The sequence below is a fragment of the Bos javanicus genome, chromosome X (assembly GCF_032452875.1).
Source record: "Bos javanicus breed banteng chromosome X, ARS-OSU_banteng_1.0, whole genome shotgun sequence".
NCBI lineage: Eukaryota > Metazoa > Chordata > Mammalia > Artiodactyla > Bovidae > Bos > Bos javanicus.
The window spans coordinates 94242249-94268137 of record NC_083897.1 but is presented as its reverse complement, the minus strand read 5'-3'; the positions used below and the strand labels follow the sequence as shown (position 1 = coordinate 94268137).

Genomic DNA, 25889 nt, shown 5'->3' with positions numbered 1-25889 from the left:
AACCACAAAGAACTCTTGTCTATTAATGAAAACAGCTAGCCACAACCCTGGGCCTGGCTCCCCATCTGACTGCTGGAGTAAAGGTTTCCCAGAAAGACAATGTAGCCAGGAGAGGGGTTCAGAGGAACTCGATACCACAGGTACCTGCTAAGACATACAACTTTCCAGTCTCCTTTGGGATAATCAGTTGCTTAACACACAGTTTCTCCCTTTCTGCAGGGATGCACCAGGGAAACCGGATCTTGGTTAAAAGTTTGTCCCTTGACCCTGGCCAGGGCCTTGAGCCTCATCCAGAAGGTCCCCAGCGACTTCGCTCAGACCCAGGCCCCCCCACTGAAACCCCCAGCCAGCGTCCTTCGCCACTGAAGCGGGCACCGGGCCCAAAGCCACAGGGTAAGTGGTTCCAGAGAGGGGATAAAGAAATGTCCCAGGAGAGGGGACAGAGGAAGGGAAAGGTTTGCCAGTGGCCAAGGAGAAGGCTTGTTAGAAGGACAGGAAGCACCACAGTCTAGGAGCAGAGGGCTATGACCTAAAGCTAATGAGCACATACTGGCATCTCACCTCAGGCCAGTTCTGTGCCTGTCTCAGGCAAAGGTGCAGACCGGGGGTTTGTGGAGGGGCTTGTGGCCTGGCTGCAACAGCCAACTTCAAACTCAGCCTATTGGGATCTCCCCTCTTTATCCCATCCATCTCTCTAGTCCCCCCGAAGCCCAGCTACCTGCAGATGCCCCGGATGCCCCCACCACCTGAGCCCATCCCACCCCCACCATCACGCCCACTGCCTGCAGACCCCCGAGTAGCCAAGGGCCTGGCCTCCAGGACAGAGGCCAGCCCCAGTTCTGCAGCAGTATCCTCACTGATTGAGAAATTTGAAAGGTGAGTCCAGCTCCCAGGGGACCCTGTGGGGGGATGGTGGGCCTGGAATAGAAAGGACAGTTGTAAGACAGGCCTCTCAGTCAAGCTCATGCCCTGCCTCCATGTGTGTCTACCACCCACCTCAGAGAGCCTGTGATTGTTGCCTCGGATAGGCCAGCCCCTGGCCCCAGCCCAAGTCCCACAGAGCCAGCCATGTTGCCACAGCCACCCCCACAGCCACCAGTGCCCCAGCTCCCCGAGGGCGAGGCATCCCGCTGCCTGTTCCTGCTGGCTCCTGGGCCCCGGGATGGCGAGAAGGTACCCAATCGGGACAGCGGCATTGACAGCATCAGCTCACCATCCAACAGCGAGGAGACCTGCTTCATCAGTGATGACGGGCCCCCTAGCCACGGCCTCTGCCCTGGGCCCCCTGCCCTGGCCAGTGTCCCTGTTGCCTTGGCCGACCCCCACCGGCCCAGCTCCCAGGAGGTTGATAGTGACCTGGAGGAGGAGGACGACGAGGAGGAGGATGAGAAGGACAGAGAAGTCCCAGCACCCCTGGTGGAGAGACAGGAGTCCGTGGAGGTATTGACCCACGTTCACTGAGAGGCAGGACTGTGTGGAGAAACCAGAAGCCTGGGTTTTACACTTGGTTCTTTCCCCAGCTCAGTATTTCTCAAAATAGGGCATTGTTTCCACTTGGAATGTTTGGCTTCCCTGGTTCCCTGGTACTAAATATCAGTAGCAGACCTGTACCATGTCCCTGCATCACTGTAACTACAAAAATGACCATTCACAGTTCCAAGTGCCCATGAGGAAAATTGTACCCTCATCTGAGAACCACCAGCTGGGCCTCAGTTTTTCCATCTTAAAGATGGGCATTCTGGTTGGGGATCTTTAGAGTCCTGCTCCAGCTGGACAATCCCCAGATTCAGAAGCTATGTGAGGTTGGGCAAGTCTCTGCTGCCCCACCATAATGTTAGTTTCCTTATTTGTAAAATGGAAAGTCACATCCAGATAGACTTCCAGACAGCTGGCCTCTGGAAGGGCACAAGAACTTAGAGCCCCCTAGGAGCCTGAGGCTGTGGGACAAAAGCTCTCAGCAGCAGGAATCCCTTTCTGTGCCCCAGCAGCCTAACACTGCTTCTGAGGTATCCTTGCACTTAATTAGGTCGTAGCCAGAATACCTGTGTCACCAGAACCCAGCTCAGATGTGGGAGCCAAGGTCTGGGACTCAGCAAATGTGTGTCCAGTAAACAGGCAAGAAGGCCAACAGGCAATGAGTTTTATACACTTTTATTCTTTTGGGTTTTCCTCGCACCCCAGGTACTCAGCAAGCCTTTACTGACAATGAACTGAGTGGGTGAATAACTAACATTTATAGTCTACTTAATCCATAGCGTGCTATGTTTCACTTACATTAAATCATTTAGTTGACTAAATTAAAAATGGACTTAGGTCCTATTATTATCTGTATATGTAGATGAAGAAACTTAAATACAGAACATTTATACAACTTATTCAAGCTAGTAAATGGCAGAGCTACAATTTGAACCTAGCTAGGAAGTCTGACTTTCTAGCCCACACCTTACCCACTATACTATGCAGAGTGAATAGAGGGAGCAGGTGGCCTGGTGAATGAGTGGCTGAATGAGAAGTACACAGTATCAGAATTGAGGGGTGGCCTTTATGACACACAGGGGAGTTGGAGTGAAGCTGTGGGGCTTATGGCTTCAGGGATGGGAGGTACAGTTATCTTTAAGTGGCATTAGGTATAGAGCAGCATTTATGGTATTCCGAGAATTCTAGGGGTTTGGGTGAAGGTTAGGGTACAGGATGATAGACCAGCAGTTGCCTCTTCTCTCTTCAGTTGACTGTGCAGCAGAAGGTGTTCCACATTGCCAATGAACTCCTGCAAACTGAGAAGGCTTACGTTTCCAGGCTCCATCTCCTGGATCAGGTGAATGGTCCTGCAAGGGCACCAGGGCACCAGGATCTGGTAGGTGGGTGCCAAAGAGGAAGTGAGAGGGCCTGAGCCTAACCCTATCAGTGGGGCCAGAATCTAGAGGTGGTAAGGCTCCTCTCTGACCTTGACCCCCATCCTGTCCCCCTAAAGCCAACTCTGATTCATCACCCCAAGCTTGATCTTTGTATCAACCCTCATTCCTAAGCCCTAACTACAACTCTAATCCAGATCCTGAATTAACCTGGCTGTGAACCAGACTCTGACCCTCATTCTAAACCTGGCCCTATTCCTGACCCCCAAATCCACTAGAATCCCTAGGGGTAGGAATTTTTGTCTGTTCACTGCCTGGCACACAGTAGACACTCAAAAATATTTGTTAAATGAATGGATCTAATTCCAACCTTCTCTCTGACCCTGAGTCAAATTCTTACCTTGACCTTGATCCTGACTTATTGTTCCAATGTCTACCTCTAGATCCTAACCTTGACAACCTGAAATCAACCCCACACACAAGCCTCACTCCATTCCCTCACTCCTCAGTATCAAGATCAGTGTTGATCCCAAAGCTCCATAGAGCTGCCCACAAACACTGCCCTCACCTGCAAGCTGCTCCTTTCCCAGCCAAGCCCCAGGCCCCACTGGGCTGAGCACACATGCCCTGCCCCACAGGTGTTCTGCGCTCGGCTGCTAGAAGAAGCTCGGAACCGCAGTTCCTTCCCAGCTGACGTCGTCCACGGCATCTTCTCTAACATCTGCTCCATCTATTGCTTCCACCAGCAGTTCCTGCTGCCTGAGCTAGAGAAGCGCATGGAGGAATGGTGAGGGGCCCCAGATCTAGGCTGCCCATCTTCCTGTCCACTTGCCTGCTGAGCCCAGGCCCAATGTGTGCACTAGAGTTTGTTCCTACCTGCCCTCTCCCCTCATCGCCTTTCACAAAAAGAATCAGGCCTGAACTCTGCTTTCCAGGCCCTCTCAATCTAGAATGAAACAAGATCAGGACTCAGAAAATTACAACAGAATAGCAAAGCCCTAAAAAGTATAAGGTTAGGAGCCAAATTGGTTGGGGTCAAATTCCAATTCTGCCACTTGCTAAATTTGTAATGTTAAGCAAGTTTCTTAAGTTACTGCGCTTTAGTTTCCTCAGCTGTGAAATGAGGGTTAATAATAATGGCCTACCTTGTAGGGTTATTTTAAGGACTGAATGAGTTGATACATGTAGAGAGCTTAAAATAGTACCCAGTATATAGTTAAGTGCTAAGTTTTGAACTGTGGTGTTGGAGAAGACTCTTGAGAGTCCCTTGGACTGCAAGGAGATCCAACCAGTCCATTCTGAAGGAGATCAGTCCTGAGTGTTCATTGGAAGGACTGATGTTGAAGCTGAAATTTCAATACTTTGGCCACCTGATGCGAAGAGCTGACTCATTTGAAAAGACCCTGATGCTGGGAAAGATTGAAGGCAGAAGGAGAAGGGGACGACAACGGATGTCATGGTTGGATGGCATCACCAACTCAATGGACATGAGTTTGGGTAGACTCCAGGAGTTGGTGATGGACAGGGAGGCCTGGCGTGCTGCGGTCCATGGGGTCACAAAGAGTTGGACACGACTGAGTGACTGAATTGAACTGAAGTGAATGTGAGCCATTTTTTAATCAGTGCTATGATTGTTGTTGTTGTTATTCCCTGGTGGCTTAGACGGTAAAGAATCTGCCTGCAATTCAGGATACCTGGGTTCAATCCCTGTGTCAGGAAGATCCCCTGGAGAAGGGAATGGCTACCCATTCCAGTATTCTTACCTGAACAATTCCATGGACAGAGGACTGGTGGGCTATAGTTCATGGGGTCACAAACACGACTGAGCAGCCGTGTTTCACTTTCACATCAGTACTATGATAGAGCTGAGAATGGGAGGCTGTGGGAATCAAAGGGACCAAAACTAGCTTAGGGGTTAACAAAGGATTCAGTGAAGAGGTGAGATCTGAGCTGAGTCCTGGGGTAGAAAGGCAAGGTTCATAGGCAGTCTCCTGGCTTCCAGGCTCGCCTCTTCCAATTCATCCTTTAGTGTCTATACCACCTTCCATAATGGTCTTTCTGAACAACAATCAGACCAGACCATTTTACTTCCTGATTAAATCATCTCCATGCTCCCCACACCCACAGGATAAAGTGCATCTTCATGCTACATGAAGTCACTTCCTACATCTCCCCAACTACTATGACCACTGAGGGCTGAACCAAGGCCACTTCTTATTGTCTCCCCCAGCAGACTGTGACCAATGAAGGTCTGGTTCTATGTGTCCTCCAATAGACTGTGACTCTTGAGGAGTGCAACCAGGTCTGGTTACTTTGACTCCCCTACCAGACCATGACCTTCTCAGGGATCAGCTAAGTGTGGCTTATTTGTGTCACCAGAATAACCCAGTACAAGGCTGGGCACAGAATCAATAGGCAGTGTATGAAGTGGCCCTTTCAGGTATCCCAGGACGAGTCTTCCCTTGTGCTCAGGGCAGGGCAGAGTTGGGGTGGGTGGGCCCAGGCTGTGGTCTTAGGTCATGCTGAGCCTTTCAGCCTACTTATTCTATAATATAAGCAGCATTTCCAAAGGAACAGACTGGCTGAGAAGTAGATTTCCAGGACTGGGATAAGAATAGCCTGTAGAGTGGGGGCACTGTGTGGGACAAGGATCAGCAGGACCAGGTCAGCCCCTGTTTCCACCCCAGGGACCGCTACCCACGCATCGGAGACATCCTGCAGAAGCTGGCACCCTTCCTCAAAATGTATGGCGAGTATGTGAAGAACTTTGACCGAGCTGTGGAGCTGGTCAACACCTGGACAGAGCGCTCCACCCAGTTTAAAGTGATCATCCATGAGGTGCAGGTAAGCAGTGAAGCTGGATGGGACCAGCTGAGATGGACAAGTCTGTGGGGACCTGGTCAGGGGTTTTTGGCCAGACCTGAACCCTCCTGCTTCTGCCTGTCACAGAAGGAGGAAGCCTGTGGCAACCTGACATTGCAGCACCACATGCTGGAGCCCGTGCAGCGCATCCCCCGTTATGAGCTGCTTCTCAAGGACTATCTGTTAAAGCTGCCCCATGGCTCCCCGGACAGCAAGGACGCCCAAAGTGAGTACATACAACTGGGCCCTCCTCCCCACCCCACCCCCGCCAAAGACAACTAACAGGGTCAGCCTTCCATTGCCATGTAATTGAGATCTCAGAGTAGGACCTCCAAACTGAACAGCCCACCTTGAGTGTCTGGAATGAGACCCCAAGATGAACCTCCAGGTTGAGGTCTCTGCCTGAGCACCTAGACAGGACATTCATGAGTCCCCCAGCCTGAAGTTTCCAACTGGAACTCCAGAGTTTGATGGGTGTACTCAGAAAGATCCCCTAAAGGGATCTCTTCCCTAGGTTAAGACCCCAAGGCTGACCCCTTGACTGGTTCTCAAATGAAGTTGTCCCCAATCCAAAATGAAGCTGAGCTTAAACCCTCAGGGACTGAGCCAACAGGCTAAGAGCCCAGACTGACCCTCTCACGCCAAGTTTTCTTTACTGAATCTCCACTGCTGAGCTCCCCAGAAAGAGACGTGTCTCATCAAGCCCCTGACTTTCCATTCTCCACATTTAGAGCTTCATTCCATACCCACCAGTCACTACCCAGAATAACCCTCCCAAAAGAACCTCCAAGTCTTTTATCAGAACCCCATAAAATCACCTCCCTAGTACTGAGTACCCCAGACTGGACTCCGTATTTTCTGCCTCCCAGATTTGGATCTCTAGGCTAAAATACCACCTCCCTAGACAAGTACTCACACATTGAACCACTAGCAAGGATTTCATTCTGATTCTTTCAATATGAGACCCACTCCTCAGGGTTATACCCCAAGAGTGCTCCCCAGAGTCTTCCCAGCTTTCTCTCCCCAGACTGTTATTTCCATTTATTCCTTCATTAACATAATAGATCATTCCTTCATCTATTTACTGAGTACCTTAGTGCTCTGTGCATTGTCCTAGGCACAGGGGATATGGAAGGTGAACAAGACAGACAAGGTCCTTGATCTCACTCAGGGAATGTGTATTCTAGTCGGGGAGATAGACAGTAGACAAAAGTCATAAATACACAGGAGAACATTAGATAGGTGCTATGTGTGATTCAGAGAATGAGAGGGTGATGTGACAATGACTGGGGGGGCCAACTTTAGACTGGGTGACCTCTTAGAAGAGAGGATATTTGAATCAAATCTGAATAATAAGAAGAGGAGAGCCATGTGCTGAGTAGGGAGGAGCATGTCCCAGGCAGAAGCAATAGCAGGTACAGAGTTCCTAAAATCAGCCCTCAGATTGAGTTCACCTAACTTAGTTTCCTGTTTTATACCAATCTCAGCCCTATATGAGTTCCTAGAATAAACTTCAGAGCTTGAGTTTGGCCAGCTGAACTCCCCACACTGAGCCCAAAGATGAGCCTCTCAGAAAACTTCCCAGTCCAGTTTTCTGAGGTGCTCAGAATGAGAATTTCTGAAGGACAGCCAGCCTGAGATGTGCTCACTAGGCTCCCCAGTCCAAGATCTTAAGTTGAGCTCCCTATTTTTTTTTTACCCCTCAAACTAAAATCCCCAGGTAGAGCCCCAGAAAGTGCCTCCAGATCTGAGCCCCACTGAATTGTATCTCTGATTTCACAGTGACTTTCCTACTTTATATTTCCCAGACTGAACTCTGGAGCCTGGACCCTAGACTGAGTTCCCCAAACCAGGCCAGCTGGAACTCCTGGCCTGAGCAGCAACCCCCGAGCCCAAGACTGAACTCTAACCAAGATCCTAGACTGCCCAGCCCAGACCAGGCCCCATCAGAGCTTCCAGATCAAACTACCAAGCTCCTAGACAAAGCTCCCCAAACCATACTCCCTAGCCTGAACCCCCAAAAGAAATCCTGGACTGAAATCCCCACACTGAATCACCAGACAGAGCCTGTACCCACTGGACCCCTGGAAAAGCCCATATATACCCTCACACAGGATACCTCCAGACAGAGTTCCTGATAGCAAATTAGTCTGAGCCCAGTGGCCTCTACAGGCCTGAGCTTATATGACCACAGCTTGCCAGAGTCTTCTTCCTGCCCCCTTTCCTGGGCACTGCCCACCTCCACGACCCAGCATACTCCATGTAGAATGTGTGGAAGAAAGGGCAGCTCTAATGTCAGCTCTGCTGCCTCCTGGGGCACACAGCCTAGGGTTGCACCTCTTCTCTCTGATTCTCAGTTTCCTCATTGGACAAACAAGGCACATAAGGTTGTTATGAGGGTTGAAGAATGCTAGGCAAAGCATCTATTCAGGAGCCCAGGAAAAGGTGGTAGAACCTTTTCCCCATCCTAGGGAGCTCCTCGTCTGCTGAGGGATACAGATAGGTAAATACATGGTGAATACATAGTGTGACTGGCAGGACAGAAGGGAGCAAAGGGGAAGGTGGGAACCCAGACAGTGTCCTAACCCAGCCTGGGTACTGAGGGAAGGCTTTTTGGAGGAGGTGAGCTGAATCCAGAAGACTGAGTTGGCCAGATGAAGCAAGACAGGACATGTTTAGGGAGGTGCAAGTGGAGAAGGCTGGAGAGGTCAACAGACGCCTCTGTTGACCAAGGGCTTAGAATGCCAGGCTAAAGGACTGGGTCTTTACCCTGCAGGCATAGGAGAACCACTGACAGATTTGAACAGAGGAGTGACAGCAAGCTGTGTGTAAAAACGCGCCCTCTGACAGCTAGGGTGGAAAAGGGCTGGGAACTTGGAGACTGGCACCTGAAAGGCCTGAACTGGGTTAGGGATCACAGATCTTGAGCACCAAGACTTGGTCATTGAGAGACAGCCTCCTGGGAAAATAACACTTGCTTGGTCAACCATGTGGACTCTCTTCAGAAGCACCTGTGCATATTTTCTGAATGGGAAAATCCAGCACCATGCAAACAAGAGTGGGGTACAGTGCAGCTGGGCCTCAAGCATGGACAAGATTCATTAGTGTGTGGAGATGCATAGGGATTTATTTCGTATTTTTTTCTGATACCTAGTCACAATAGGAAGTATGGAAATACAGGAAAGCTGAAAGAGGCAAGGAAGAAAATCATCTATGATACAAATAAGAGAATAAGAGTGAGGAACATTTTGACATAATTCCTTACTGGTATTTTTTATACATATATTTGTGGCATTGAAATCATGTGGTATACACAAGTTTGTATCCTTTCCTTTTCCTAAAATACCCTGAGCATTTCACAGATCACGAAAAATCCTACAAAAGCATCATTTGCAAAGGTTGTTTAGTATTGTGTTATATGAATGCACATTACTCTGTTTAACTGAACCCCTACAGTTGCATTATTTCTGGTTTGACATTACTGTAAACACCACTGCAACAAAGTGTATTTGTACACAGAACACGTATTTTCTTAGTATAGATTCCTATCATCAGAATTATTGAGACAAAGAATAGAACTGTCTCTTTCTTTATATGACTTGTTTTCTGATTATAAAAGTTAATACGTATTCTTTGTCAAAAATTTGGAAAAAGAAGACAGTGAAATCACCCATAGTCCCATCATCCAGAGACAACTTTTTTTTTAATTTATTTAATTGGAGGCTAGTTACTTTACAATATTGTAGTGGTTTAGTGCCATACATTGACATGAATCAGCCATGGGTGTACATGTGTTCCCTATCCTGAACCCCTCTCCCACCTCCCTCCCCATCCCATCCCTCTGGGTCATCCCAGTGCACCAGCCCTGAGCATCCTGTCTCATGCATCGAACCTGGACTGGTGATCTGTTTCACATATGATAATACACATATTTCAATGTTATTCTCTCAAATCATCCCACCCTCGCCTTATCCCACAGAGTCCAAAAGACTGTTCTATATATCTGTGTCTCTTTTGCTGCAGAGACAACTTTTTTTTTTTTTAATTATTTATTTATTTTTTGCTGCACTGGGTCTTCCTTGCTACAGGTGGGCTTTCTCTAGTGGTGAACAGGAGCTACTCTCTAGCTGCAGTGCTCAGGCTTCTAGTTACAGTGGTTTTTCTTGTTGCAAAGCATGGGCTCTAGGTGCGTGGGCTTTAGGAGTTGCAGCTAACCGCTCTAGAGCACAAGTCAATAGCTATGGCACATGGGCCTAGTTGTCCTCTGACATGGGATCTTCTCGGAACAGGGATCAAACCCATAAAACCCTGCATTGGCAGGCAGATTCTTTACCACTGAGCCACCAGGGAAGCTCCTGAGATAATTTGTTAAACATGGGTATATGTCCTTCCAGTTACAGATGTAACTATTACAGTTATTTTGTTAGTGGTAATAATAATCTTAAGCTTGCATTTTATTGGCTGCCAGCTATTTCATGTCCTGTGGTTCTGCTACTACTGTGGCATTAATCGAGTCGTTTTCTGATTTTAAGTGATGTTGCTATGGACATCTTTGAGGCTGGCACTTTCTGGAATGGGGAGGGTGTGGTCAGGCCAGGAGGAGGTATTCAGGGAGCAGAAAAGCTCCCAAAGCCTTTTTTCTGCTAGCCCCTATCTGACCTCCCACTCTGTCTGCAGAGTCTCTGGAGCTGATAGCCACAGCAGCAGAGCACTCTAATGCTGCCATCCGCAAAATGGTGAGTGGCCCTTCTAGCCCCTGCCTTTCCTTGGCCAGCCACCTATCTCCATCCTGGGGAGTGGGAGGCTTGCAACTTGTGGACATCTGAGGGGAGGCCGGAACCTCAAACCTTGCCCTTTACTCACTACCAGGAGCGAATGCACAAGCTGCTGAAGGTATACGAGTTGCTAGGAGGTGAGGAAGACATTGTCAGCCCCACCAAAGAGCTCATAAAAGAAGGCCACATCCTTAAGCTGTCAGCAAAGAATGGGACCACTCAAGACCGATACCTCATACTAGTAAGTGCCAGGGGTAGGGGTGCAAGTGGGCTACACCACCCCTACCCTGCCATGCCACATTGACCCGGTACTCACTCAAGGCTGTACTTCCTGCTCTCCATTCCTTCCTCTACTAATGCACTGTATTTTTACCACCTATACTGGGCATTTTTTTTCTCAACTTTACAGATTATGTAACTAAGACTTAGAGAGAACTGACTTGCCCAAGGCCAACCAACTAGGAAGTGACTCCCATGCCTAGGCTCTTTCCTTGCAACCTTTGTGCCCAATCTGGTCTGTTTTCTCCATCTATTGCTTTGAGTCCCCAGCAGTAAAGCTTCAGGAGTCCTATAAGGGAAAGGAGCTGAGCCATAGGCCTTGTGGGGCCTCCACACATACATCCAAAACCTTTTCCTTCCTAGTTCAACGACCGCCTCCTTTACTGTGTGCCCAGGCTGCGGCTCCTTGGCCAGAAGTTTAGCGTGCGGGCACGCATTGATGTAGATGGCATGGAGGTGAGCACCGGGAGGTGGGAAGGGGAACCTGGTGTGGGACCTTGGTGCTGGGAGAAACAAAGATGTTCTGACTCTGAGCCCAAGTGTGTGCATGTGTGCAGAGGGCAAGGGCCCTGTGGAGCTCAGTAGGTGAGCTCAGTAGTTCACCAAGCCCTTTTCTCTCTCCATCCAGCTGAAGGAAAGTTCCAACCTCAATCTGCCTCGGACCTTCCTGGTGTCAGGAAAGCAGCGCTCCCTGGAGCTCCAGGCCAGGTACTTGCCCTTGCCTATATCTTCTCTCCAGCCTCCTGTTGCCTTCAGATATGCTGAGGCATTCTAGACCTAGTGCCAGGGCACTGGCTACCTCCCTAGAGAAGAGAGTATTCCAGAGAAAGGATGGGTCCCTTTCCCCAAAGATGCTTGCTCTTCTGATGGGTTTTGTTAGAGGAGAGGGAAGAATGAGATAGTAATCCAAACATGAGTAACAGGAGCACAAATAGTTTATTGTGGATTGAGAGATTTAAGAGAAATAACAACCAAATGCAATGCCTGGTCCATGATAGGAGTCTTGTTTGAGAAAAACAGCCCTAAGAGACATTTTCAAGACAGTAGGGAAAATCCTAAACATGAACTGGGCATTAGCTACCAGGGCATTATTGCTAACTTTCTCAGGTGTGATAATGGTATACGAGGATATAGGGGAATGGCCTTTTTTTTTTTTTTTGGTGATGTATGATGATTTAGTATCATGATATCTGTAACTTATTTTTAAATGATTTATATCAGCCTATATATATATATATATATACACACACACACACATATGTATAAGATATAGCAAAATATTTTTTAAATTTGCATCTATTTAGTGAATATATATTTAATGTATTTGTGTTATCCTATCTACTTTTCTGTATGCTTGAAATCTTGCATAATAAAAAATCTTTAAAGAACAAATTTTAGAATAATTTCCAGCCATTTAACAAAGGGGCCTTCATATCCATTCTCTACTTGAATGATTATAATAATAGTTCACATTTAATGAAGACTTGCTCTTGTGCCAGAGGCACAGTTTTAAGTTAACTTTAACTTAAGTTTAAATTTAATAGTTGAACTCTCAAAACCCTTGAAGTAGCCTCTGTTACTATCAACCCCATTTTACAGATGAGGAAACTGAGGCACAGAAGAGTTATACACCTTTCCCAAGATCCCACAGCTAGAAAGAAGCAGAGCTGGAATTGGTGATAGGGTATCGAGGCCATGGTCAGGGCTGGAGAGTGAATGCACGTGGGTAGATGATCTACTTCTGAGAGGCAGCAAAGAATTAAGAAATCAGAGTCAGAACTCTCATTGCTGGGACTGCATGGAGGCAGGAGAAAGAGATGAATGTGGGCTAGAGGGTGTCCTGGAAGATGAGAGAAGGGAGTTGGGTTTGATGCTCTGAGAGACTAAGCGTCTCAGAGGCCTGAAGCCAGAAAAGTGAGAACAAACGTGACAACAGGCACAGCCAGGGGAGGGCAGATGTGGGGCCCAGTCAGGGCTCAACAGAGCCTAAGTGACTGGGACAGGTCATCAGCTAGGATGGGAAGGAGAGGGCTGAAGAGGGATACTGGGCCCAGAAGGGTGCACCGAGCAGTGTAGGGTTTTCTCCTAGTAGCAGAGGGAAGGCATGGAGAGTTTGCTTTGCAGTTGCTTTTTTGCCCTTTAAAAAGTTGTTTTTAATGAAAATTTTCAAATAACCACAAAAGTAGAAATACAAACACTCATATGCCCACCACTTAACTGATTCTCAACTTTGGTGACATAGGAATCAACTGAGGAGCTTTAAAAAATACTGATGTCTGGGACCCACCCCTGGAGACTTTGGTTTAATTTGTCTGGGGTATAGCCTGAAGATGGGGAGTTTCAAAAGCTCCCCAAATGATTTTAATATTATGTGCACCAGGGCCTGGAGAATTCATGGACTACAGTCCATGGGGTTGCAAAGAGTTAGATACCACTGAGCGACTTTTACTTTCACTTTGCTCTGCCAGCAGGAACAAAGAAGGTGATGTTGCTCGTATGATTCAACTTGGCACCAGGGTTTAGAACCACTGACTTAGGAATCAGTATATATTTTTGCCATATAAATATTTTGCTGAACCATTTTAAAGTAAATTACAGACATGACTCTTCACCCCTATATACTTAAGTATGAACTGCCAAAAACACTATTGTGGCTCTTAAACATCAAATGCAATATTGTTTAGTGCAAAGAAGTTAGAAAATATAGATAAATAAAAAAGAATTTGTAAAAAAGAGTACAATCAGAATAAAGTAAAATCCCCTAGAACCATACCACCCAGAGACAGTCAGTGCTGATGTGTTGGCAGAAAGTCTTTCTGACTTCTCCTCTATTTGCATATGTATACACACACAGAAACACACAATGTTTCCTTTCCATATTTTATTATGAGTATTTTCCAAAATAAAGGAAAGTTTAAATACAGTGAACACCCAAGCTCACCATGTAGATTCAAGTGTTAATATTGTGGTATATTTACTTGATCATAAATCTATCATTTCATCCACCTACCAATCCAATTTTTTTAATGCATTTCACCAAGTAAATTGCAGATATCATACACCTCACCCCTAAAGACTTTGGCATGCATATCGTTAACTAGCATTCAATATTTGTTTAAGGTCTCCTCCTTTTTCTTGAGGCAAATTTTCAGAGTGAAATGCACAGGTCTTAAGTGTACCACCGATGAGTTCTGACAAATGTAAACACTCATGGCACATGTGTTTTTAAACAAAAAGGGAATGCTATGTTTATTTTATATATGTTGCTTTGAGTTAACATATTATAAACAGCTTTTTCACTTATGTTGTGTGGAAGTAGTGATATATACTATCATTTCTTTTTTTAAAACCTGAGCCCCTGTTGTTGGACACATAGACTGCTTCTAATTTTTCATGACAATAAAACAGCACTGCAGTGGATATTCTTGTAGCTAAATATTGACTCACATCCTTGATTTTTCATGAAATGATCCTAAGGATACAGTCATATTTTCATATTAGAAAAATACTTTTGATGTCTAGAGTCTATCAACAAAGGCTTCCTTTGTGGCTCAGCAGGTAAAGAATCCACCTGCAATGCGGGAGACCTGGGTTCGATCCTTGGGTTGGGAAGATCCACTGGAGAAGGAAAAGGCTACCCATTCTAGTATTCTGGCCTGGAGAACTCCATGGACTGTATAGTCCATGGGGTCACAAAGAGTTGGACATGATTGAGTGGCTTTCACTGGAGTGTAACTGTGGAAGGAGATTAGAGGAGGCCAGGTGGGAGTCAGCCAAGAGGCTGGCTCCTACTCCTAGTGAGCTGTTAATGGGCCTGCACCAGGGCAGACAGGAGAGTTGAGGAAGGAAGGCAAAGGGAAGGAGCAACACACTGACTGAGCACCTAGTGTATCAAGGATTGTGCTGGGCACTTTACACATCACCTCAGTTACTGCTTTAATAGCTCAGTTGGTAAAGAATCTGCCTGCAATGCAGGAGACCCCAGTTCGATTCCTGGATCAGGAAGATCCCCTGGAGAAGGGAAATTCTCCAGTATTCTGCCCTGGAGAATTCCATGGACTGTATAGTCCATGGGGTCACAAAGAGTCAGACATGACTGAACAACTTTCACTTTCCAGTTACTGCTCAGAACAACCCAGGCCGATAATTATCATCCATTCTTACAAGTGAAGAAAAATAAACTGCCCTCCTTTCTCAAACTTGACATTCTAGCACAAACAGGGAACTGTTCATGGTTTCCTGTACATTCTATATGCTAATTCACACACTTCAACCTAACCCCCTCTACTTGAGGGCTAGCACCTCCTTGAGGAAAACATCTTTAGTAGCCCCCACCCAAACTCCAGGATGGGACAGGTTTCCTGGGCTCCTCAGCCCCATTTTCCCTCTGTCACAGCACTGATTCCCCTGTATTGTCCATGTCTGCCCCCGTGAGCTCCTTCCTTGATGTAGGGTCTGCTCTGAGGCCCAGGCTCCTAACACAGGGTCTGGAAAGTATTAATAACTGTTCAATAAGTAAACTCAGGTTATATGACTTGCCTAAAGGTCACATAAGTGGTAAGTGAAGGAGCAAGAAGGTCAAACTCAGATCTTTCCAACTCCAAAACATCTGCTCTTTACCACTCCAATTGCTTTTGGTTGGCCTGCCTAACCCAACATCTTTCTTTCCCCCTGCCCCCACCACCTTCCCTACCCAAGGACTGAGGAAGAGAAGAAAGACTGGGTCCAGGTAACATCTAAGAAGGCTTTGTGGTAGGGGGCTGGAAGAGTATTAACAGGTCTTCTGGGGGTGGGGGGCTCAACCCTAATATTCACATCTGACCATAATGGGCCTGGACATCTGCCTTCCAATAAATTTTACCATCCCCATTTTACAGATAAGCAAACTGAGGTCCAGAGGTTAAGGAGAAACTACCCAGTTCTTTAGAAAGCTGGCTCCTCTGAAGGTGTAACCTCAGTGAGTTAAGCCCTGTAAAACATTTAACCCCAGACATTTGTCAGGAAGGCCTTCTGTGGCTTTTCAGCCACTGATCAATCCCCTTCCCCCATTTCACAAATATAAGAACTGAGACCTGGATTTTGGGAAGGGACTTACCCAAGGTCATACATCTAGCAAGGTATAGAGCTGGGTCTAGAATCCAACTTTTCTGACTCCAAGCTAGTTTATAGGACAGTGAGGTAAGGGTGGAAATAGATAGTTGGGTTTTGACCTCTTATTTCTTATACCTCTCCCAGGCCATCAACTCTACCCTCCTGAAGCACGAACAGACGCTGGAGACCTTCAAGCTGTTAAACTCCACAAACAGGGAAGATGAAGACACACCCCCCAACTCTCCGGTAAGAGTCCACATCCCCTCCTTCTGCACCAGGATCCCCTCCAGACCTCCAGGTGCCCACCTTACCTTGAGATACTCCTCTCCTCTTCCCAGAGAGGCAGTAGATGACTGCAGAAGCACAGGCTTCTGTTGGTAGGGTCATAGAGAAATTATTGGGGAAACTAATGCCCGAAAAGTATTGGTACAAGTGACAGGTTTTCAATAGCACAGTGAAGTAGAGCAGAGCCAGGACTCAAAGGCAGGTCTTCCGAATCTGTCAGTTGCCTACCAATGATGATCCAAGCCTGGGCGAGGGCTGGATGGACTGGGCTGGGGAGTCTGAGTTTGACTCTCTGACTGGAGACCTGGCCCTCTCTCCAGAATGTGGATCTTGGAAAGCGGGCACCTACGCCCATCCGAGAAAAGGAAGTCACCATGTGCATGCGCTGCCAGGAGCCCTTCAATTCCATCACAAAACGCAGGCACCACTGCAAGGCCTGTGGACATGTAAGTGTTGAGAGGCAGGGGCAGAGCTATGGAACAGACAGGCTGGCAACCCAAAGGCCCACTTCTAAGAGGGCACCCTCTAAGTGGGGGGAGGTTGTGAAGTTCACTGTGGGAGTTGGTACACTGAAGGGGAAGACCCACTGGAATCAGGCTGTTCTTACCCACTTGCCACCCCAGGTGGTTTGTGGGAAGTGCTCCGAGTTCCGGGCTCGCCTTGTCTATGACAACAACCGTTCCAACCGTGTGTGCACTGACTGCTACGTGGCCTTGCATGGGGTACCCGGGAGCAGCCCAGCCTGCAGCCAGCATACACCCCAGCGCCGGAGGTCCATCCTGGAGGTAAGACCCAGGCCCCTCAACTGACCACAGGGGCACCAGCCACTCACGCAGTGGTGACTAAGGCCTGGGCATCTCTGAAATTGTAATACCATGTGCATGCGCTGAACAAGTGACCCCAGGCTTCGAGTGAATAAAATGAGTACAAAAGTGAATCAAAGAGTAATTTTTATTTAAGTGCTTTAGATGTTTAATCTTCACAGTAACTTATCTATCAATGCTTTTCCTATTCTTGTTTTACAAAGGAGGAAACTGAGGCCCAGGGAGGTATATTTGCCCAAGTTACACAGTGAGTGGCAGAGCTGGGATTTTCTTTTGACTAACAAAATACCTTTTCTTATTACAATGGATATGTGCATTGAAGAAAGTTAGACATCATAACCAAAAATAATAAAAATACCATATTCCTTTAACCCAGGGCTTCCCTGGTAACTCAGTGGTAAAGAATCTACCTGCCAATGCAGGAGACACAGGTTCAATCCCTGAGCTGGAAAGATCCCCTGGAGAAGGAAACGGCAAACCACTCCAGTATTTTCACCTGGGAAATCCCACGGACAGAGGAGCATGGTGGGCTACAGTCCATGGGGTCGCAAAAGAGTTGGACATCACTTAGTGACTAAACTACTACTACAAATTCCTTCGACCCAGAGATTACCACCATTAATGCTTATGCTTCCTATCTTTCTAGATACATGCACATACATAAACTTATGCTTTGTAACTAAATTGAGGTATTTATTTAACACTTAAAGAAAGCTAACTCCATGCCAGGCACTCTTCTAAGCACTTTACATATAGTAACTAATTTAATCCTCAGAACAGCCCTATATGCTCTCCTTCCAAGTCAACATTTCCATCTAGGGCTGGGATTCTGAGCCTGACTACCTTACCCACCCACCCACCCAACCCCTTAACCACAGTGCTAAGTTGCTTCTCACTGAGTATAGGGAATGCGTGTGATGGAAGACTGAAAAAAAGATGAAGTGTAAATGCATAAATGACTTGAGGAATAAATGGACTGATGGAAGAATGCCTGACTGACATTTAGGGGCTTCCACTGAGAGTTACACACCCCTCCCACCAAGCCTTAGAGGCAGTAGCCATGGCCCGAATCCAGCAGATAAGCCTGGCTTTGAATTTCAACTCTCACTGGGTTGCTGCTGCTGCTGCTAAGTCGCTTCAGTCCTGTCTGACTCTGTGCGACCCCATAGACAGCAGCCCACCAGGCTCCCCCGTCCTAGGGATTCTCCAGGCAAGAACACTAGAGTGGGTTGCCATTTCCTTCTCCATGAAAGGAAAAGTGAAAGTGAAGTCGTTCAGTCATGTCCGACTCTTAGCAACCCCATGGACTGCAGCCTACCAGGCTCCTCCGTCCATGGGATTTTCCAGGCAAGAGTACTGGAGTGGGGTGCCATTGCCTTCTCCCTCACTGGGTTGACAGTGGGCAAATCACTCCTGCCACCTGAGCTTCAATATTCTCCTGAGACATGTGAATAGCAATCCCTATGCTGAGGGGGTGCTGGAGCCAAGGTAGGCCTCCTATCAATATTGATGCCCCTCATGTCTCTGGTCACAGAAACAGGCCTCAGTGGCTGCGGAGAACAGTGTCATCTGCAGCTTCCTACACTACATGGAGAAGGGTGGAAAAGGCTGGCACAAGGCATGGTTTGTGGTCCCTGAGAACGAACCCTTGGTGCTGTACATCTACGGAGCCCCTCAGGTATGTATCCTACTCCTGGTCCTTTCAGCCACCTGGCAAAGCCAGGCTACTCTCCTTTCCTCTCAGTCCTTCACCTCTCCTTGGCCTTGGAGGATAGTGTGAACCTAAGGGGAAATCAGAAGCCCCCACCCTTATGAGACAAAGACAGGCTCGAGACAAGGAGTGATTATGGATCAACGTATGTAAGGATAAGTCGGGTGAGTTATGGGGGAAGGAAGCTGAAGTGGAGACGAGATACTGCTTAATCCAATTTGGAGTGAGCAAGATGGAGAAGAGGGCAAAGGCCTGAAAACATTATAGGCTCTAAACTAGCCTAGCTGGCTTGGGGTGTGGAAGGAAAGAGGTATTTGAATCAGCCTGCAGTTCTAGCCCCAGTTCATTTTCCTATTGCTCAGTTAAACCATTTAAGGTTCTTGAGCAGGGAAAGAAAAAGAGGGGTTTAGAAGATGTAAAACCAGTGAGAAGCCCAACCCCAAGGTGACCCTAGCTCTGTCCCTGTCCCCCAGGATGTGAAAGCGCAGCGCAGCCTGCCCCTCATTGGCTTTGAGGTGGGGCCTCCTGAGGCTGGGGAGCGGCCTGACAGACGGCATGTCTTCAAGATCACCCAGAGCCACCTGAGCTGGTACTTCAGTCCTGAGACAGAGGAGCTACAGCGGCGCTGGATGGCTGTGCTTGGCCGGGCAGGCCGTGGGGACACATTCTGCCCAGGGCCCACACTGTCTGAGGACAGGGAGATGGAAGAGGTGCCAGTGGCAGCTTCAGGAGCCACTGCTGAACCCTCCGAAGCCCCCCAGACCCGAGATAAGACCTAGGGGGTTTGTGGGTAACTGGGACCCCCTGCCCTACACTCTAGCTGCCCATGTCCAATTAAGGGCCCCAGCCCCCACCCTCCCAGCTCAGTCAATACTTGAACTCCCATCATGGGCACTTTCAATCCTGAATGCTGGGTCTCGGGTTTTTTTAATTCATCTTTTCACAAAACCTGGGCTTTTAAAAAAAATATTCGTACAGTGTGGTTAATTTTTTTTAAACCCTGTCCCCCCAGGGAGGGTGGGGGCTGTTGCTAGACCTTCCTGAATTAGGCCATTTTCCCCCAACCCCTCAATACCCTACAGATCCTGCCTCCACCCAATTCCCTCCAAAGCACCAGAGGCAGGAGATCTGGATTCAAGTGCCAGCTCTGCCACAGACCCCATGGCCCTGGCCCACCCCTGCCCCTTCAACTAGTGTCTTCATATGTATGATGCTATGTGGGGTGGTGACCAGACCCCTCCTGCCTCTCCCATGGCTTACAGCTTCTACCTGGCCCCCAGGGCTACCCAGTATTTTATCGTCTAGACCCATGGCAGGGCCACTGGGCAGGACAGGGGAACACGGGGGAGGACAAAGAATACTCTGTTTTGTTTTTTAAAGAAAAATACAGTTTATTTCAAGCTTACAGAAACTTTCAGAGCGCAGCTGTGCTCCATTTGTCCATCTGTTTGTTTGTCCAAAGTAACAGGTTGTTGGGGTAGGCCCAGAAACTGCTCCCTTGTTGAGCTCCGAAGCTCAGCTCCCAGAACGATGCTTCCAAAACTACTCACAGGTCAAGCCACAAATTAAACAATAAGGTATTATTTATTGAGGTGACTTCAATGGGATGAGGTGTTTGGAAAGAGGTTGGAGGAGACAGAAAACAAAGCCCAGGTCCCCTGAACTCACTGCCTAGACAAGGTCTTAGACATCCTGAAGGAACCTAGGGCCAGACCCTGGGCTGCAGGAGGAAATATCCCTGGGAGGTTCAGGAGCACAGAGCTGTTCTGTGTGGGGGTTTGTGGGGAGCAGGTACCACAGCTACTTTCATATCTTCAACTGATCTCTCTTCTATTTGCAAGCTCATCTCACCACTCCTTACCCAGCAGGAATATTGGTTCTCCTGCTGGCTCTCCCCCTTCACACATTCACCTGCCTACTATCAACCAGCATTTAGCTTCTCCTCCAGTCATTCCCACACCCACTCATCCCTCCCTCTTCACACTGGTTGCACCCAAGAGGCACTTTGCTAGGAAATCAGGCCTCATCACTCAGACCACCCCAAGTCCAAGGACCCTTGGGCTCTTCTTCCCCTGGAAGGAGCTGGACAAGGGAATGGGGAGAGGGTGGATATGGGATAACCAGTCCACAGGTCTGCAACCCTCCAACAAAAACCCTACAAACAAATCCCAAACAACTAACATACAAGGACCCAGACCATTTCCAGCCCCATTCACTTCTTTCTCCGGACAATGGTCCAGCCATCCTCCACTATATCCTCTTCCTTAATAGTCTGGGAGTCTGGACCAGAGGGTTCAGGCTGGGGGCAGACCCCATCTGTAGCTGCCCCATCATTCGTAGCTGCAACCTAGGGGAGAAATACAAGAGAGAGCTAAATAAACCCCCAGCTATGGCCAATGGAGACCCAGGCTCTCCTAGCTTTGCCAGGACTGGCCATGAGACCTTGGGAAAATTTCCTGCCCTTTATGGATAATACAACCACCACCCCCCATCACTTCCCTGCGAAATTAGCTGATCTCCCATAAGACTGAAAATATCTACATCTCCACACCCAAGAGTTGCACCCCTTTCACCTCCATCTCCTCCACGCTGTTTGCATCATCATCCTCATCGGTCTCTCCAGCTGTCGGCAGTGCAGTGGCTCTGACCTTGCACTTTCTTTGGGTGATGAGAGAGGCCATCTCCTTCAGAGCAGCCCTATCACCCTTCTGGAAGTGGTGGAACATGGTCTGCAGCTGCTGGCTCACCTACCAAGAAAACATTCAACCAACTTCGATTTTCTAGAGAACCTACAATACAACCAGCTCGTGTTTGCAACAAGAGTGGGGAGGGGTCTGGAATTTTCCAGAAGAGAATGGGGATCTTTCCTCCCCAAGGAGTTCACTACTGAAGCAACCACATATGAAGGGCTCATTAAGGGCCTGAAGTGTTGAAGGAGGCCCTCCTACCACAGAAGGCACTAGAACTGGGTTTGAAAGACAGAAGACGTAAAAAGGGAAAGCAATCCTAGCAGGAGTAGTGATTTAACCAGAACATTTGGAAATGTACCTGCATGGTGTGCCCCTGAGATGGAGGTGACAAACAGACCTGACTGAGAATGATACATGGAGAGAAATAACACAAGCAGGATTTGAAAGGCCTGGGAAGACTAGATTTTCCTTTAGGCAACGGGGGTCATAGCAAGTTCTTGCACAGGACTCAAGAAAAGAATGGTTACAGCCAAAAGTGTTCATCTAAAACAGACAGCTAGGGAGAAGAAAGGCTGCAGGCAGGAAGATGGTAGTTGTATCCATGACATGCTCACCTGGGGCAGACTCCCATCCTCCACAACTGTATCAAACTCGTTCATCATTAGCTCCCCGAGGAAGTCCTCCACCTCATCTAGCTCCAAGTCAGCTGAGTATGAAAGGATAAAGTCCTCTGGTCAAAGACCAGCCAACTTCATCACCCTTGCCCACTACTCTTAAGTACCTACTTGGTGGATCCACATCTGATTGGTGGATTAAGATTGAATGAGCCTTTTATTTGCTAAAGTGTTCTACATTCCAGGTTTTAACATGATTTTTAAAAAGAAAAAAAAACAAACATTAAATACCTAATTTCCAACCTGCACTCTACCAAGTCCTCTATTCCTGGAGCATTCCATCCACACTCACCCTCTTTTCAGCTGACCTATTTTAACCAGCCTCCTCCCCACATGACCTTGAGCATGTGAGTTACTCATCTCCAAGACTGTTTTCTCTTCTGCAAAGTGAGGTTAATGGTAACCTCCTTGAAGGTCTGTTATGAGAAGTCACCCAAACAATGCCTAGCACAGGCATTGTTTGTTTGGAACAATGGAAATCCATGTTCATTTCCATTACTCAAGGGCTGAAGTTTTTGAAATGTAAAGACTTCACAACTGTGGTTCCACTGACACAGGAGGCCACACACCAATGGGATAGGTAAGAAGAAACAGATGTTCAGTACTTGCCATGATGAAATCATCACAGCCTTGACCTCAATGTCCTATTGTATGACTTTAGCTGAGACTTCCTCCCTCAGCTTCAGTTACCTTATGGGCCCATGCTCTGCTTTTTCTGAATTAGAAAATAAGAAAGTCTTCCACAAAGCTCCTTGCTCTCTCTTCCCTCTGGGAGAGCTCATTCACCCTCTTCGCTTTCCCTACCATTCTAATACCCCCCAAATCAGTCTCCAACCCAGGCTACACTCCACCTGTTCCACAGGTGCTTCAGACCCTCCATATCCAAAGCCAGATTCATCATCTTACCCTCCAAACCTAATTTTCATTCTCCAGTGTTCTTCTAGTCCATGAAAGGCACCTAAGCCACCCAGTGACTAGAAACTAGAAACCTGCCCCATTTTCCCTCCCCCTCTACAGTCAAACAATTTCCTTAGAGCCATCCCTTCTTTCCCATAACTAATGCCCTAATTCAGGCCTCATCGTTCTCTAGACAAACACAGCCCTCTCCTTAGTCTTTCCCTCTAAAGTCCATGCTCCATACTGACTACTTTCTGAACTTTCTAGCCAGAAAACCCCATCCTATTAGATCCTGCTCATGAATTTTTAATCACCTAACTGCAGTGTTTCATATTCTGCTTTTGAAAAATAACTGGCCTCCTGGATTTTAAGGGAAGTTATTCAAAAAAAAAAAAAACTAAAGGGAAACAAAGGTAAACAGGTTTCTTTTCGGTGGTTCTTGTCCTTATCCAAGCCTTTAATATGTTAATGATTACTGTGACTCTTAAGTAAGAGCTGAAGAAAAGAGCTTTCCTTATATAATTTGACTGGAGAAGCTTTTTCTTCACAGAACATCTAATAGAACTAGTCTTCCAAACCATGCATTCTGGCAAACGCTGGCCTAAAGGACAAAAATCAAAGGCACATAAGTCCTTCCATGTCTCACTCTTTTTCCAGGGGCTTCCCCATCTCCCATCTTCATTCTCCACCATTCCTCCCTTCCACATACCCACAAGCACACACACACATCCCTATTCTAACACTGAGCTCCCTGCCACTATCCAAATATAACACATAATCTCCTCATACCACAGGACTTATTTCTGAGTGTTGCTCTCTCTGCCTCCCCTCCTTGTTAACTCCTTCTCATCCCTTAAGATTCAGCCCAATCACCACCACTCCCTAAAGATCTCCGAAAGACGGCTTCTCCCCCAGCTCACATTACCCAAGCATCCTGAGCTCCTCATTATTAGAACACCTATCACCCTGTCTGCAAATGCCTATTTACTTATCTGGATCTCTCACTAGATGGTAAATTTCCTTGAGAGAAAGGACTCTGCCTAATGTCACCTCCAAGACTAAAAAACTAAATGAAGAATACTGTAAAAAACCTTATTTCGTAAAAGACTCCCTGTAGGACCCTTTGTTCTTATACGACCCTCAAGACGCATCAAAGATGTAGATCTCTGCTGTCCAAATAGTCAAATGTGGTTACTGAGCACTTAAAATGTGGCTAGGCAAAAAAACAACGAGACGTGCTAAAACTGCAAAATACCCACCAGATTTTGAAAATTTAATACTAAAAAAGGATGTAAAACATCTCATTAACAGCGTTTTATACTGACTACATGTTGAAATATTTTGGATCTATTGAGGTGAGCAGTTCATCTGCTTCTTTTTACTTTATTAATGTGGCGGCTGAAAAATTTTAAATTACATGATGCGACTAATATATAGGATCACGCTGGTGGATACTTTTACATCCACTTTACAAATTAGGAAACTGAGTATCGAGGCAGGGCGATAATAGTTGTCCAGCATGATACCCTGAGTCAATGGCACGGCCAACGAGGCATTCGAACTCAGGATTCTGACTTCAAAGCCTGCGTTCATTCCACCTCGCCCTCAGGTACCAACCGACAATTGCTCAAGAAGTGCGGATTCACTAGAATCGGCAGCCGCCTCCTCCTCACGCCCCCACAGAGACAAGTCCCAGGGCCTTACATTCACTCACCATTGCGGAAGAAATACTCCTCCACTGCACCCCCGAGCCACTCAGCCTTCTCTTGGCTATACACACCTCCGAAGCCGTTCTCCACAGCGATCTGCGAATACAGACCCAAGCCCATCACGTCAGTCTGGGAGCCCGCCTGCAGTGGCGCAGAATTCCGCTGTTTATGCCGCCCAACCAAGCCCCAGGCGGCTCGCTAAACCAACTCCTGTTCTCTCCCGGTCGCTAACCTTTATCCCAGCCGCGACTCCGCTCACCTGCAAGGCGGGCCAGGCCTCCAGCGCCGCACGGACTGCCGCCCCGAAGAGCGCTCGCGAATCTTCAGCAGCGTCCGCCATCATCCGGCCACGGACCACGTGACGCCCAGGCGGGCCAATACCTGCGCAGTACCGCCCAGACAGAAGGAGTCGAAAGCCGAGCCTGAGAATGCAGATTCGCCTTTCCGCTGACCTGGTAGCAAGACAAGAGCAATAGAAAAGTCTGTCGAGGAATCGATGACACCAACACTGTTGCTCACCTATAATTAAATCTAAGGAAACCAGGAGTGGAGGACCCCTAGGTCCATGAATTCGGGACACAGGGTACTGCGTAGAGAAGATGTGGGGAACTTACTAAGGATGCAGATTTCAGGCCCTTGGACAGCAACCTCAGATAGCAATGCCTACAAATCTGCATTTAATAATGTATCCAGAACACTCCACCCAACAGCAGCAGAATACACATTTTTCTGAAGTGCAAGTGGAACGTGTTCCAGGATAGACCATATGTTATGTCCTAAAGCAGCCCTCAATAAGTTTAAAAGGATTAAAACCATATAAAGATGGTTCTTCAACCACAGTGGGGTGAAATTAGAATTCAATAACAGAAAGGCGTTTGTGGAATTCACAAATATGTGTATTTTAACACACTTCTAAATAACAAATGAGTAAAATAAAAAAAAAATCACAAGGGAAAACGAGACATCTTGAAATAACTTGAAACTAAGGCACAGCACACCAAAATTCATGAGGTGCAGCTAAAGCAATGCTTAAATGGAATCTTATAGATATAAACATCCCTATTAAAAAAGAAAAATCTTAAATGAATAACCTGATATGCCACCTTCAGAAACTAGAAAAAGAATAGAGTAATCCCAAAGCAAGCAGAAGGAAGGAAGAAAATAAAATTGGAGAGGAAATAAATGTAACAGAAAGTAGAAAAACAATAGAGAAAATCAATAAAACCAAAAGTAGTGTTTT

The 25889-nt window shown here is 47.2% G+C and overlaps 2 protein-coding genes across 3 annotated transcripts in view; one reads left to right on the top strand and one right to left on the bottom strand.

Annotated features, from left to right (window-relative positions):
- Positions 1-20090, top strand: part of FGD1 (FYVE, RhoGEF and PH domain containing 1) — a 38306-nt gene extending 18216 nt beyond the window's left edge. The window contains exons 2-18 of one of the 2 annotated variants that reach the window (XM_061410250.1): positions 220-393; positions 699-876; positions 1002-1440; positions 2726-2815; positions 3491-3639; positions 5540-5696; positions 5802-5940; positions 10392-10450; positions 10584-10730; positions 11132-11224; positions 11397-11476; positions 15467-15497; positions 16004-16105; positions 16465-16590; positions 16768-16929; positions 18503-18646; positions 19153-20090. In XM_061410250.1, coding sequence (XP_061266234.1) covers positions 220-393; positions 699-876; positions 1002-1440; positions 2726-2815; positions 3491-3639; positions 5540-5696; positions 5802-5940; positions 10392-10450; positions 10584-10730; positions 11132-11224; positions 11397-11476; positions 15467-15497; positions 16004-16105; positions 16465-16590; positions 16768-16929; positions 18503-18646; positions 19153-19458 — 2576 coding nt within the window. In that variant the 3' untranslated portion in view covers positions 19459-20090. The remainder of the gene's footprint in view (positions 1-219; positions 394-698; positions 877-1001; positions 1441-2725; positions 2816-3490; positions 3640-5539; positions 5697-5801; positions 5941-10391; positions 10451-10583; positions 10731-11131; positions 11225-11396; positions 11477-15466; positions 15498-16003; positions 16106-16464; positions 16591-16767; positions 16930-18502; positions 18647-19152) is intronic. The other variant, XM_061410251.1, reaches the window with a different exon arrangement.
- A 154-nt stretch (positions 20091-20244) lies between these two features.
- TSR2 (TSR2 ribosome maturation factor) lies at positions 20245-25019 on the bottom strand. Its single transcript, XM_061410257.1, has 5 exons — positions 24909-25019; positions 24655-24745; positions 21984-22075; positions 21253-21426; positions 20245-21026 (listed from the first exon to the last, which is right to left on the bottom strand). Exons 1-5 carry the CDS (start codon positions 24990-24992, stop codon positions 20892-20894), a joined length of 576 nt encoding a protein of 191 aa, XP_061266241.1. The 5' UTR covers positions 24993-25019; the 3' UTR covers positions 20245-20891.
- Between the last annotated feature and the right edge of the window lie 870 nt (positions 25020-25889).